Below are 14,529 nucleotides of genomic sequence, written 5' to 3'. Positions count from 1 at the left end.
ACTATGACCGACAAGCAAAGAGTCAAAGCTTCAGCCCGGGTGACAGAGTCCTTGTTAAAGTGTGTCATGTGGAGGGGTGAAGCAAACTTGGAGACAAGTGGGAGTCACGTCCATACATTGTGGTGAAGAAACAGCCAGACATGCCGGTGTATGTGGTGCGATCGGAAAATGGTGATACAGAGAGAGTCGTCCACCGCAACCTACTCACACAGTGTATGTTTCTTCCCGTGGAGCAGGTGGGAGAGGAGACAAGGGAGGAAATGGAGCTTGACATGGAGGAGAGCAGAGAGATTGAGGACATGGAGGACAGTGGAGAGCATGCTGGTGAAGTAATCAGACAGGAGGAAGAGTCGGACACAATCGAGTACTGGGGGGCTGATAGCCTGGAAGGAGGTGTGGAGGGAGTTTCACATGAAACAGCAAATGGATCACTTGCCCTCACAGGACCAGAGGAAAGGGACACAGGGGCAGGACAAGAGAGTGAAGAATGGAGGGGGAATGAAACTGCCAGGGTCACCCACTCACCTCCCAGACCAAGTGAACCAAGGAGGAACTTGCCGAGGAGTCGGCATCCCCCAAAGAGACTGACTTATGGGTCGAGAGTTAACGAACCAGGGGAGGATCAGAAGAAGATAGAAAGGGGATGGAAGCTGTGGCAGAGGGCAAAAGCAAGGAGGGCTGCAGGAAACACGTAGGATGACACAGCCAGTGTACCCATACTAATAGGACACACATAGACATTTTCGCATTACACTGCACATCTTCTCCCACCGTTATTCTGTTATACATAGTGAGACTGTTCTGTTTTATTTTGTTTGATGACTGGGACGCCATCACGTAAAGGAGGGGCGGATGTAAGGCAGTGTGTTTTCTTTACATATTTATTGTTGGCTTTCACTATGTGTTGATAATCACGCGCAGTGTTTACTGTGATTTGCAAAGGGCCAGCAGCAGAGTTGGAGTGGTGTTTGCCCCAGCATTTGAATAAACGGCGCGGTCCGAGCCACAAATTGAACGCCTGTGTCCGACTGGTCTCTCTACGGTGCACCCCAATCCAACACAAAATTACACAACGCAGAGTCCGGGGTGTAGGGAGGCCCCTGCACTGGTTGGGTTACACAAGTAAAACCATTTATGCCAGCAGTGTGCAAGGACGTAGCGAAATCACCAGAGACAACAGCAACAGCATGATGCATCTGAGCCTTTCCAACCTAAAGCCAGAGGACTCTGCTGTGTATTACTGTGCTAGAAAGCCACAGTAACACAACCCTTCACTAGAGCTGAAAGAAAACCCCTCACTGAACAGTTCTAACATGAAACCACCAGAGGAGGAGCCCTCAGACCACTGATGATTTCAGATCAGCATAATAAGTCAATACATAACATTGAAACATAATCTGGAAACAAAGGTGATTATTAATTCCAGTTCTAATAAACGTTATTTCTCACAGAGGAAGGTTACTTTTCTTAATCACTCTTCTTTTCTTCAACAACCAAAAACATAATGCTATATATGTATTCTGCTATACATAACCCTCAAAGTAAACCACATTGCTGTATGCTTCTTCGAAAGCATAAAAAATGTGAAAGCGCTGCATAGTTTAGTAGTTACAAGTTCAGACTTGGTTCAGCAGGTGAGTCCATGTTTACAAACAAAAATAATGTTGAACAAAAGAATGCAATTTAATGCTTTTTTTGATAAAAAAAAAAAAAGGAAATAAAAAATATTTCACTCAGATATTTTAGAGGCCCAAGGACTTTGCAACCTATTGTGTGCCTTTCGCTTGTTCTGTCTATATTCCTGCTGTTTGTATATATCTCTCATGTTTGTTATTTATTCCTGCTATCTTATTATTTATATTTTATACCTGCACAGTTGGTGTGGAGCACAATTTTGTTGTACATGTACAATGACAATAAAGGACTGTTCTATTCTTTTCTGTAGCTCTTCGTTTTATACTGATTTGATATTCAGCATTTGACACCCAGCCTCTATTTCAGGCTTTAATTTGTTTGTGCTTTTTATCCAATTTAATTTATTGCTTTACAGTACAACTGTACATCCCTCATGAGTTATGGATAAAGATATAATTTTCCCTTTTTTGCAAGTTGTCATTATGGATTATTCTTCTAAGGGATAAAACCTAGAGTTTTAAATCTAAAACACATTGAAATGTGCAAAAAAATTACTCATACTCTATATACATTCAAACAGTAGAGACCCCATTACAACTTTCCAGGTGTCTCACTTGTTCCTCTCTTCTTTCATCTCATCATATGTTACAGGTCAGAGCCAGTCCAGTAGTGAAAAAGCCTGGGGAAACTCTTAGTCTCTCCTGTAGAGGATCAGGCTTCAGTTTTGATTGCTGTGTGATGAACTGGGTCAGAGAACCTGCAGGAAAACCACTGGAGCTGATCGGGAGTGGCTTCTCAACTTCCAGCAGAAACAGTTATGCAAGCAGTTTGAGAGGACGTGTAGAAATCAGCAGAGATGATAGCAACAGCATGGTGTATTTGATTTGGTTTGATTCCAATTTGAGGCCAGAGGACTCTGCTATTTATTACTGTGCCAAAGAGAAACACAGTGGTTAAAGCAGCTGAAGAGGCTTTACAAAAACATCCTGCCATCTATTTTTAGAAGAACCCAAAGGAAGCAGTTGTTCATCAAAAACGAGGACAACCGCTGATGAGACAGTTGTAAGAAATTTCTTTTAAAAAAAAGATGATAATGATAATAACAAAACATTATTTAGAAAAAAGCAAATAATGAAAATAATGGACATGGATAAAAAAAGATTGCCACCTATCAGACGTTTATTAAAACTTTTAAATAAAAATATTTTTAATAAGACCAGAAGCTCCCATGCTATCACCTTGAGTACCAACCTGTTGTCTGTAGCTCTGCGGCTGCTGGATCCTGTGACTCTCACTGAAGTCGAGACACTGACAGCAGGATCACAGCACATTAAGTATTACTGTTATTACAGTGATATTCAATGTTTTTTCAAAAACATTTAAACATGAACAGTTGGCACAACTTGCCTCTTGAAATGTGCCCCTTACTGAATACTGAAAACAACAGTTACAGAAAAAAAAAATCTGAACTTTTGTGGCACAGGTCTAACTGTATATCTCTGTGAATGTAGAATAAGACTTGAAATGTCAGTTTTATCTTTTATTTTCTGTTTATGAACGCCCACATAAACTTGGGTTGTAAAACATATATTTGATTAAAAGAAATCAGTTAAATAAGTTCTGAACTGCTTTGACAAAACGATTTTTTTTACAATTCTTTATACTATGATTGAATTATTTTATGTATATGATATAAAATGAAAGCTTAGACAGATGGATTCATCTTTTTTTTTTTAGCTTTCAGTGTGTATCAAAAGTGTTTAGAAAACAAAATCTGCAAATTCAACACTTAAACAAGAGGCATAAGCTGAAAATTTTTAAAGAAAAAAATATTTTTTTTTTCCTTTTTAGTTCATATAAACCTCCACTGTTTTAAATAATTTAAGCACAATAATTTAACACCTTTTTTGCACAACCCATTTTCCATAGTTCCATTTGATAGGAAAATACCTCAGTCATCCAGGTCATCGTAGTCAAAGGAGCTTGCAAAGAAAAGCGTCTGGACTTCTTTAAGTTGATTGAAGATATTTCACCTCTCATCCGAGAAGCTTCTTCAGTTCTAAGGTGGATAAAAACATCAAGTTCACCAGGGAAGACACAAAGGATAACTGTTTGCCTTTCCTGCACATTGAAGAGAATGGCAACATCAAGTTTACCGGAAGCCCACGCACACGAACCAGTACCTCCTCTTTGACTCCCATCACCCTCTGGAACACAAACTTGGAGTAATCAGGACCCTACACCACCGGGCAGAACATGTTCCCTCTAAGCCTGAAGGAAAAAAGAAGGAACACACACATGTAAAGGAAGCACTCAAAACATGCGGTTATCCTAATTGGGCGTTCATAAAGTCAGCAAAGAGGCACAGAAAAGAAGATCAGACACCAGCGAGGGAGGAAAAGATAGACAGACGCAACAACATTGTCATCCCCTATGTAGCCGGTGTATCAGAAAAACTCAGGAGAGTTTTCTCCAAGCACGACATCCCAGTGTACTTCAGACCCAGCAACACACTCAGACAAAAACTGGTTCACCCGAAAGACAAAACTCCAAAACACAGACTTAACAATGTGGTGTATGCTGTACAGTGCAGCGAGGAATGCCCAGACCTCTACATTGGAGAGACCAAACAGCCACTTCACAAGCGCATGGCACAACATAGAAGAGCCACCTCCACAGGACAAGACTCAGCAGTTCATCTGCATCTAAAGGACAAAGGTCACTCTTTCGAGGATGCCAATGTTCACATATTGGACAGAGAGGACAGATGGTTTGAAAGAGGAGTGAAAGAAGACATCTATGTCCACTGTGAGCGACCATCTTTGAACAGAGGCGGTGGTTTACGACACCAACTGTCTGCCATCTATAATCCAGTTTTGAGTTCCCTCCCCAGACGCCTTAACGCCCACTCACATCCTGGGCCATCTGACCTCAGGAAATCGCATGATAAGGTGGGGCCAGGTTTCACAATGAGCTCACCCGAAACCCTGGCTGATTGGGACCCACACCCGCTTTCACACCTTGGCTCAGGTGATTAGAGGATCATCAGGGGGTCCTTTTGTCCCTCTTTGGGGGGATACTCCCACTGGGTTTAAATCTGGGACTCGCCGCCATTTGACCTTAGAACTGAAGAAGCTTCTCGGATGAGAGGTGAAACGTCTTCAAGCAACTTAAAGAAGTCCAGACGCTTTTCTTTGCAAACTCCTTTGACTATTTTATTTACATTTTTTAAATAATTTTATACAAAACAAGCTATTAAAATAGAGTCATTTATCAGAAAACATCTCATTTGATTTATTAAACACTACAACAATTTTTAACAGTGATTCATTGGAGGCTGTGCATGTGGCTTTGTGATAAATAGGTCCCTCTGGCTTTCCTAGCAAATGGGAAATTAAGGTCCCTTCCTGACAATGTGACACAGTTTGTTGCTGAGAAAAGCAAAGTTATAGCCAAGCCATCTGGGGCGCACTTACACCTGTGGTGTGCTGTCAAATACTGCGCATTTGTGTGTTCAATAGAAATAAAGAATAAGAAAGGAAATCTATGCCAAAAAGAGTACATAAAGACCCCAGTGGCCAGCACTACTAGCAGTATGAGACATAATGTTCTGAAATTGTGTGAGAATGATTGTCTTGAAAAAATGGTCAGTTTTAATATTTGAAAAATCTAATTTGCTTTAAAATTGCGAACAATATATTAAAAAAACAACAATTGGCAAAATGTTTATTATCATTTTTTAGTTTTTTACTTTGTCAAAGAGCAATATTTTTTGCTGAGGAGGAGGAGTCAATGCAAAACTCCTATATTAACTAACTTTATAAGTGTTCAAGCCTAAGTCAGGGATCCAACCTCATATAGACACAGCAGACTGGGCAAAGACAACTGACTTTAACAATGACCAAACCTGTTCATTTAGTTATTTTCCTGATTCTGTTTTGTTTCTTGGCTGGTAAGGACATACATTTTGCTGAACAAATTAAATGATATTAAGAAATGTGATAACTAATGAGTGATTAACATTTCTGTAGGTACTGAGGGTCAAACACTGACAGAGTCTGAATCAGTGGTTAAAAGGCCTGGAGACTCCCTGTTACGGGTTCAGAATTGGTGGAGAGTACAAAGGCAAGACAGTCCAGAAGATTTGGGTTAAAGCGATCTTTATTGAAGTATTCGCGCGGGAAGACAGTCACTGCACAGGTCAGCAAGGGTCTTCACCAAAATTATACTTCAGACTGCTTTTATAGCATCAGGGTATTATAACGCCCCCTCTTGCGTTTACAAGCACATAATTTGCATGTACAGAACATTCATGTATTTTAAGCATAAAGTGCAACACAGAGGTTCCTCTTTTTGGCATCTTCTTCCAAAAAAGGCAATGGACCCTGGCCTCTGCAGTCTCCAGGGGCTGGTCCTCTCCACGCGTCATCTGTTGTCAAGAAAGCTCCAGTGCAACATGTTTGCTCAGTACATTCAGGCCTATGCTTAAATCTAGTTCTAGGTTATATGTGATATATGTGTGTTTTGTAAGCATGTGTGCGATCTTTCTTAAGCTCCAGGCTTTTAACCAATGTGTCACCCAGACAGTCACGCTGAATGAAGCTTGAGACCTTTAATTACCTGGGAAAGCTTCAACTCCTTATGAGCACAGGACTGCAATGTGTGTATAAAGACCTAATAATGCTGATGTGTGTATAAAGACATAATAATGATGAAAGTGGTTATGCTGCACCTGTAATAAGGATTAATATGGTGTCAGCGTGTTAAATGATTACTCTGGTGTTCGTGTATTAACTGTCACCTGACCAGCTTAAAGCTATACGAGATAATATTAATGCTGATTAATATGCTATCTAATATATTGTAGCAGTAAAGCAATTTCCTGTTTTCTACACACAGACTGACCTGCACATACTCAGGGTTCAGCAGTGACATTTATGCTAATTGGATCAGACAGGCTGCTGGAAAAAGACCGGAATGGATTGCTTATATCAACCCTAGCAGTGGCAGCATCTACTCTCAGTCAGTCAGAGGCCGGTTTACCATCTCCAGAGACAACAGCAGAAAGCAGGTGTATCTGCAGATGAACAGCTTGACAACTGAGGACTCTGCTGTTTATTATTGTGCCAAAGAGCCACAGTGACACAAGAGGAAGAAACTCTGTACAAAAACTCAGCACATTAAGCAAAGTCATAATTTGCTTTCTGCCATTAACAATTTCATGATGAAACAATTAAACAGCTTCTTTAATCAAACATTTTATACTTTGGGTCCATAAATACTTTGGGTTCATGTTTTTTTTATTATTTTTTTATTCATTTTACACACTCATATAAAAATTGGATAGGACCGGTTGGCGCTAAACAGCAGTGTGATCTGGTGCCTTCCTTTGCTAAGCCCCTCCCACATACTTCAGAGATGTTAGGTGGTATTTCTGTAATACAGCAGCCACTGAATTAGTTTTGTTCAAATTTGAATTAAATTGTTTTATTTTAATTTATTTTTCATTTGTTCCCTTTTCTCTTAATCCTGTGAAGTCTCTCACTGTTACAGTCATCAGACCTGTAGTTTACCCAGTGCTCAGGTGCTATATTTGCAACTTATTGCAAGTTATTATGGACAACAAGCCTTTCCTTCACTGTTTCACCACCTGCTGCTTTCAGGTTTAACTTTTGTTAAAAAACACTAAGGGGGCAACAGAAAATCTCACTTCAAACAAACACCATCTGAGTGGGATTTGTTAGAAGTGAAAGCATCTAATACAAGGCACTGCTTTCTCTTCATATTTCTTTGAAGGATGTGGTTTTTAGAGACTTTTGTAACTGGAATCTTCAAATACACACAAACATTTTGAATATCACATTTGTGTTTGTTTATTCACAGGGGATATAAAATAATAAAACACTGTACATGGACATACGTAACTATAACAATCATGATTAATAACTGAACTTTAATAGTTGCTTTGCAGAATAAATCAAACCTGCAACAGTTATATTTTGTTATTAAAAAACAGCTGTAAAAAAACAAAAAACAGTACCAACTTATGATCTACTACTTTGTTAGGAAACATGTTATTTTTTTATTTATTTAAATTTTCACGAGTTAGTACAGCGACTGATTTGAAGCTTTGTTTCTGGCTCCCTGTTCCATTGGCTTTACCAGATTTTTAAAAGGAAATTAAGGACTATTCATATACAACACAGAAACCTGTGATTTCCAACTGCTGCACTTGTGAGTGCTGCAGTAGAAATAAATAATGACAGTGAGGAATGAATGACAGCCTGCATGTAAAGATTTTAAGCTGACACAAAAAATTATGTACAACAGGCAGAGCAGAGATGTGTGTGCAACACACATTTTGGGTCGTTCCCTGAACCTACCAGTCAGCGCATCACAAGCCGCTTTCTATTTAAAGGGGATGCTGCTAAATACATCAGTCCAATGATCAGCTACTTACTAAAAATCTTGTGCTAGGCTCTTCATATACTGCTGGGTTGTAGAGCAGGAAAATAACTGACTTCATGGCATATAGTACAAAAATAGTGTGTGCTGAACATTTTTAGTTTTATTTGTTTGAAATTCTCATCTGAGTTAGAATTATAAATAAAATCTAATCAAGTCATAGAATAATGATACTTTTTCTGTTTGTTTGTTTGTTTGTTTGTTTTTTGCTTTGTCATCTTTTCATTTACTTGTTTCTCACTACCACTTTGTGGTATAAAGTTGCACATGATTAATCTAGATTTGTTTTTTTGGCTTTCTGAAAATATGCTGGGCAACTCTTCCTTTACCAGCTCATAAAGGAGACTCCAAAGCAAAAATGCATGACACAGTATAATTTCAGATTGATTATTGTGTGGCTGACTGTTTGTCCTGTGCGCTGGTTTCTCCCGTCTTTCTCGGCATAGACTACTCCGCCATGGCTGCCGATCAGAGCGGTGACCCAGGCATCCTCGCGCTTAAATCCACACAGACGGGCCTCATACTGGAAGACAGACCCGTGCAGGATGGCGGTCCCCGTTTCCTGGCGTCGTCAAGTTCTTGACTCGGTACATGCTCTCTCTCATCCGGGGGTCCGGGCCTGTGTTAAACTGGTCAGCTCTAAATTTGTTTGGCCGGGCCTTGGCAAATCGGTTAAGGAATGGGCGGCGGCGTGCATTCCTTGCCAGCGTGCGAAGGTTCATAAACACACCAAGGCGCCCCTGGAGCAATTCTTCATACTCGGTAGACGTTTCGATCATGTGCATGTCGATCTGGTGGGTCCTCTGCCGCAGTCACAAGGTTTTACGCACCTTTTGAGTATTGTTGACCGCACCACCCGCTGGCCGGAGGCGGTTCCCCCTGCGTCCACTACCGCAGCAGTGGTAGCCAAGGCGTTTTTGTCAACCTGGGTCTCGCGTTTCGGCCCCCGGCGGACATTACCTCAGACAGAGGCCCCCAGTTCATTTCCGAGCTTTGGTCGGCCATGGCTGATGGACTGTGGGCCAAGGTCCACCGCGTGTGTGAACGGTTCCACCGGTCGCTTAAGGCTGCTTTTCGCGCCTCCTTAAAGGATGGCAATTGGGTTGACCGCCTCCCGTGGATTTTGCTTGGGCTGCGCTCTGCGGTTAAGGAGGATCTCGGCGCTTCCCCAGCTGAGCTAGTGTTTGGTCAGCCCCTCCGCGTGCCTGGAGAATTCTTGCCCGAGAACCCTCCCACCAGGTGGCTCCACTCACACCCAAGTTGAAGGGAAGTGCTGGGGTGGAGATTTTGGCCCAGGGTCCTGAACTGAATAGAGACCTAACTGTGTGTTTGGGGGGGGTATGTGTGGCGGACCACCAGGTGGCTCCACTCACACCCAAGTTGAAGGGAAGTGCTGGGGTGGAGATTTTGGCGCTTACTGTATGTGAAGTTCTACAGACTCAGTTAATAAAGTTGGAGTGAGACACTGAGACCTCTCCTGTCGTTATTACATACCTCCACAATTGCACCTGAATAACTTCTAACTCAATTTCTGACACAACAATAATTAATTTGATCTGTAATTAAGTGTAATTAACATATGAAATCTCATTAATATACTTTCAAATATTATTAAACTTCTACTTAAAAGTCATGGAATGAACTTTAGAAATGGTTTTGTTTTCTTACTTTAAAAGAATCAATGCAATGTTCCTGAAATGAAGACACTATCACCACAACACCAGATGTGTCAGCAGTGTACTGTTTAGTCAAAGGCATAAATATTACATATGAAATAATATATCTTGCTTTTGATTGATTTATATTCGATTTATATTAGTTTTTACAGCAAATGTCAGCATCACTGAAAAATAAACTTGCAGCAATTATATTTTTGCAATAAAAACATTGAAAAGGATTAACATATCAGAAAGAATCATATTTAATTCATTACTTAAATGTCCAGCATTAACATATTTAACATTTAGCATTTAAAGTTGCGTATTTGGCTTTCTGATAATAGGTTATGCCCCTCTGGCTTTACCAGCTTGTAAACAACAAACCGCACTGCTGTGCCTGCAAACCTATTACTTCCAATTGCTTCTGTGTGTCCTGTAGAAATAATCAATGGCAGTAAGCAGGTGTATATACTAAATGAAATTGAGCAGGTGCAAAAAATGTACAAAAAAAGTACAGAAAGAAGTGGCCAGCACTACTTCAGTATAAGACATAATGGTACGAAAATAGTGTATGTCAGTTTTAATATTTGAAAATTCTAAATTGCTTTAAAATTACAGACAAAATATAATAAAATCATAGAAAACTGCCAAACTATACATGTCCATTTTCTAGTTTTCTATGATTTTATTAAACAGCAGTATTTTTTGCAAGGGAGGAGGAGTCATTTATTCTGTAACTTAAAGTGTTGAAGAGTAAGAATCAGGGACCCAACCTCATAAAGACACTGCAAACTGGCAAAGACAACTGACTTTAACAATGATCAGATCAGTTATTTTACGGATTCTATTTTGTTTCTTGGCTGGTAAGGACATACATTTTTGTTAACAAATCAACTGATATGAAGGAATGTGATAACTAATGAGCTATTAACATTTCTGTAGGTACTGGGGGTGAAACACTGTCTGAATCTGAACCAGTGGTTAAAATCCTGGAGAATCCCACAGACTGACCTGTACATACTCAGGGTTCAGTGGTCATTCTGCTACTGTTTGAATCAGACAAGCTGCTGGAAAAGGACTGGAATGGATTGCCTTCATCTGGAGTGACAGTAGTGGCAGCTTCTACTTTCAGTCAGTCAGAGGCCGGTTTACCATCTCCAGAGACAACAGCAGAAAGCAGGTGTATCTACAGATGAACAGCTTGACAGTTGAGCATTCTGCTGTTTATTACTGTGCTCGAGTGCCACAGTGACACAAGAGCAAGAAATGCTGTACCAAAACTCAGAACATCAAACCAAGTCTTTTGTTACACAAAGTCACACAAACACCAGACATTACACACAGTTACTTTAAGAGCGTACAGACCCCTCATCGTTTTAAGATACTCAAGTTAAACTGTTCCCCCTCTGTGGTCCATGCTGCAACGGTCAGCCCTTTTGCTGAAACTTACTCCCACTGACCTTAGAGGAGCTACTGAGGTTTACATAGTATCTATGCATTATCTTCTCATGAGCAATTGTTCAGTCAAAAACTTTTTTCTTTTTTTAAAAATCATATCTCCTGACAAGTTTTTTTTTTTTTTTTTTTTTTTATCTTCCCCTCTAATTTCAACTATTCATATTGTCCTTACAGTCTACTTCTCAAGCACTAGTCAGGAGTTTACTGTTGTCCACTAAGAATTTCCTTCAACAAAGCACAACAAATATTAGTAGTAAATCGATCAATTGGAGCAATTATAGTTCACAATAAAAACTACACTACCATACCGTTGTGCCCAGAAACCCATTATTTCCAATGAGAATTAGGGCCACACAAACAATGTGCATGCACATTTTCTAGTTGTTGTTTTTTTTACTTTGTACAACAGTAGTATTGTTTGCAGTAAAGGAGTTAGTGCAAAGCTCATATGTATTCTAATACACACCAAACTGGACAAAGAAACCTGAATTTAAAAATGATCAGACCTGTTCATTTAATTATTTTCCTGATTCTGTTTTATGGCTTTGCTAGTAATGATACATGTGACTACAAAGCAGAACAAAATTTACCTGGGGATTAAACCTGGAGGAATTATATTTTCATTATAGTTTATGTCCAATGTCTTCTGTGTGTTCAGTAGAAATGAAGCATGAAACATTTTTTTTTTCCCAGGTAGGAGGAGTCGACACAAAACTGATATATTTAGTCACTCTATATGTGTTCAAAAGTAAGAGGCAGGGACCAAACCTCATTTACACAGACTGGAGAAAGATAGATGATTTTAACAATGATCAAACCTGTTCATTTAGTTATTTTCCTGATTCTCTTTTGTTTCTTTGCTGGTAAGCATACATTTTGCTTTAAAATTTAAATGATATCAAGAAATGTGATAACTAATGATGACATTTGTGTAGGTACTGGGGGTCAAACACTGACTGAGTCTGAACCAGTGGTTAAAAGGCCTGGAGACTCCCACAGACTGACCTGTACATACTCAGGGTTCAGTTATGATATTGCTGCAGCTTGGATCAGACAGGCTGCTGGAAAACGACTAGAGATGATAGCGTGGATCTACGATGATGGTAGCAGCAAGTTCTACTCTCAGTCAGTCAGAGGCCGGTTTACCATCTCCAGAGACAACAGCAGAAAGCAGGTGTATCTGCAGATGAACAGCTTGACGACTCAGGATTCAGCTGTTTATTACTGTGCTCGATAGCCACAGTGGCACAAGAGGAAGAAACGCTGTACAAAAACTCAGCACGTCAAACTAAATCTAAATTTCAATCATCAGCAGAAGAAAGTGATACGTTAGGGCAGGGGCGATTCTAGGATCAGAGCTTTGGGGGTGCTGAGCACCCAGAGAGCTGCCCATCCAGGCAAGATAAACTTTACACGTCACAATGAGACTTCTTCCCTGTCTCTGTCAGTCCCTGCATCCTTAAATGTCTCCAGTTGTCCCAAGTTCTCTCTGACTGTCTCCTTGGTGCATTTAAACCCCTGTTCCTCCCTGTCCTCATCGTCTGTTGTCTTCATCTCCGTTATCAGTCATCATAATTTTACCATCTCTGTGCAAGTCTGCAAATTTCTATCTTAAATCATATGATTCTTAAATTCAACAAGTCTCTCTGTGCCTGGGTCCTCGTCTCAAAACATGACATCACTGTTTTGTGCATTTTAACACAATTTAATCCCCACATTTGAGAAAGAAAGGCAAAACACTTTTTTAAAGTATGTAACAAAACCATTAAATCTGATAAAGGTTATTTAAATGCTGCAAAAGAAGAATGGATTGGAATAAAAAAAATACATATCCTAACCGGAATTACTGGGGGAGAATAATGAATGATGCTCGTAGTGAGTAAGAAGTAAACTGAGTGCATTTTTTGGACAGAGATTCACTTTTAATGTGTATGTATAATATAATACAGATACATTAAAAAAAACTAAATTATTACAAATAAATTATTACAAAATATTTTAAAAATATATATAAAAATGGAGGCAACTTTGCCCGTGGTAGAATGTATACCATGCATGAAAAAATCTTTACTGCAGATACTAATTTTACTATTTTAATAATACTAATTTTGTGTTGTAAGATTTATGAGTTTCATGCTTTCATAGTGGTACTTGGGAGAGCTTGACATTTTTATCAGGTGGTACACACTGTAAAAAGTTTGAGAAACACTGATAAGTGTATGTGTGCTTTTGGAAAACATTTACTGCTGTACAGAATCTTTGAAACAAGCTAGCTTAAAACATTTTTAGAATATAAACAGAGCACTCTGCTTCTCTTTACAGCTCCTCACTCCACCAGGGCTGTTTGGCACTTTCTGATAGTGCGCAAATGTGATGCACGTACTGCGGCAGTCATACAGACAACTGGACGGTCGAAAAGTTGGCCTACCTATTACTGGCTGAGGTTTTAGTAGAGTTGTGGCTGAACCACATAAAAATATATCATTAATTTTAATCTCCCCAATCAATTATAATGTTATGTTGGAATGCTGTTAAAGAGGGTCAAAAATGTTTCAACCCAGTTTGTTTTGCAGATTCTGTATAGCAGCTTTAATATAGGGAGAACACAACTTCCAAATTGTATGAGTAAAATCAGGTTTTTTCTCTTCGTCAGTTTAACAGTTTCTGTTTTGCCTGTCACTGTTCCCTGTCTGTTTTCTTACCTGGTTCTTCCTGACCTTGTACTTTCTCCTCACGTTCCCCTCTTTGGACTGACAATCATACACAAATAGATTGTATTCAGTTAGATGAAAAATTACATTAATATGAAAAAATACTATTAAGATCACTAACAAAAAGTCCTCTCTCAGTGTACTTTCAACCAAAAGGCAAATAACCAAACCACATGAACATCTAATAAAAGATGTAAATATTGAAACACTGATCCAACATTATTCTTGATTGACGGATCATTTGATTTTACACTTTTACCTGAATGTGGCTCCTGTTTTTGAAAAAACTTCCTTATATCCCTTATGAACCTGGCTCTGTACACAAACACACACACACACACACACACACATAACATGAGTTATAAGGTTAATGGGCATCCAGTCAGTTAGCTAGTTAGTATCCATTTCAAACAGGACAGTGGTAACAACAGCAGGCTACGGACAATTTTAAGTTTTAGATTTTAAACAGGCTGTATACATTTCAATGGGAGCAACAGGACGGTCAAATGTGGCTGATTTTACTACAGAGCAGGACGGATTGTAGGGTAGCAAACATCGTCGGGAAACACGTTTTCAACACAGCAGGTTACCTGGGTGTAATG

The 14,529-nt window shown here is 39.5% G+C and overlaps 1 gene segment (V, D, J or C); it reads left to right on the top strand.

The window, feature by feature from the left end:
* Window positions 1-5,464: 5,464 nt before the first annotated feature.
* Window positions 5,465-6,778, top strand: LOC112845279 (Ig heavy chain V region 914-like). The segment is given in 3 exon segments: window positions 5,465-5,587; window positions 5,667-5,725; window positions 6,530-6,778. Coding segments are annotated over 3 exon segments (363 nt in total).
* Window positions 6,779-14,529: the final 7,751 nt, after the last annotated feature.

This window comes from Oreochromis niloticus, unplaced genomic scaffold, assembly GCF_001858045.2.
Source record: "Oreochromis niloticus isolate F11D_XX unplaced genomic scaffold, O_niloticus_UMD_NMBU tig00006539_pilon, whole genome shotgun sequence".
NCBI classification, from domain to species: domain Eukaryota; kingdom Metazoa; phylum Chordata; class Actinopteri; order Cichliformes; family Cichlidae; genus Oreochromis; species Oreochromis niloticus.
The sequence above is the reverse complement of the archived record's forward strand: the minus strand, read 5'-3'. Positions and strand labels throughout refer to the sequence as shown.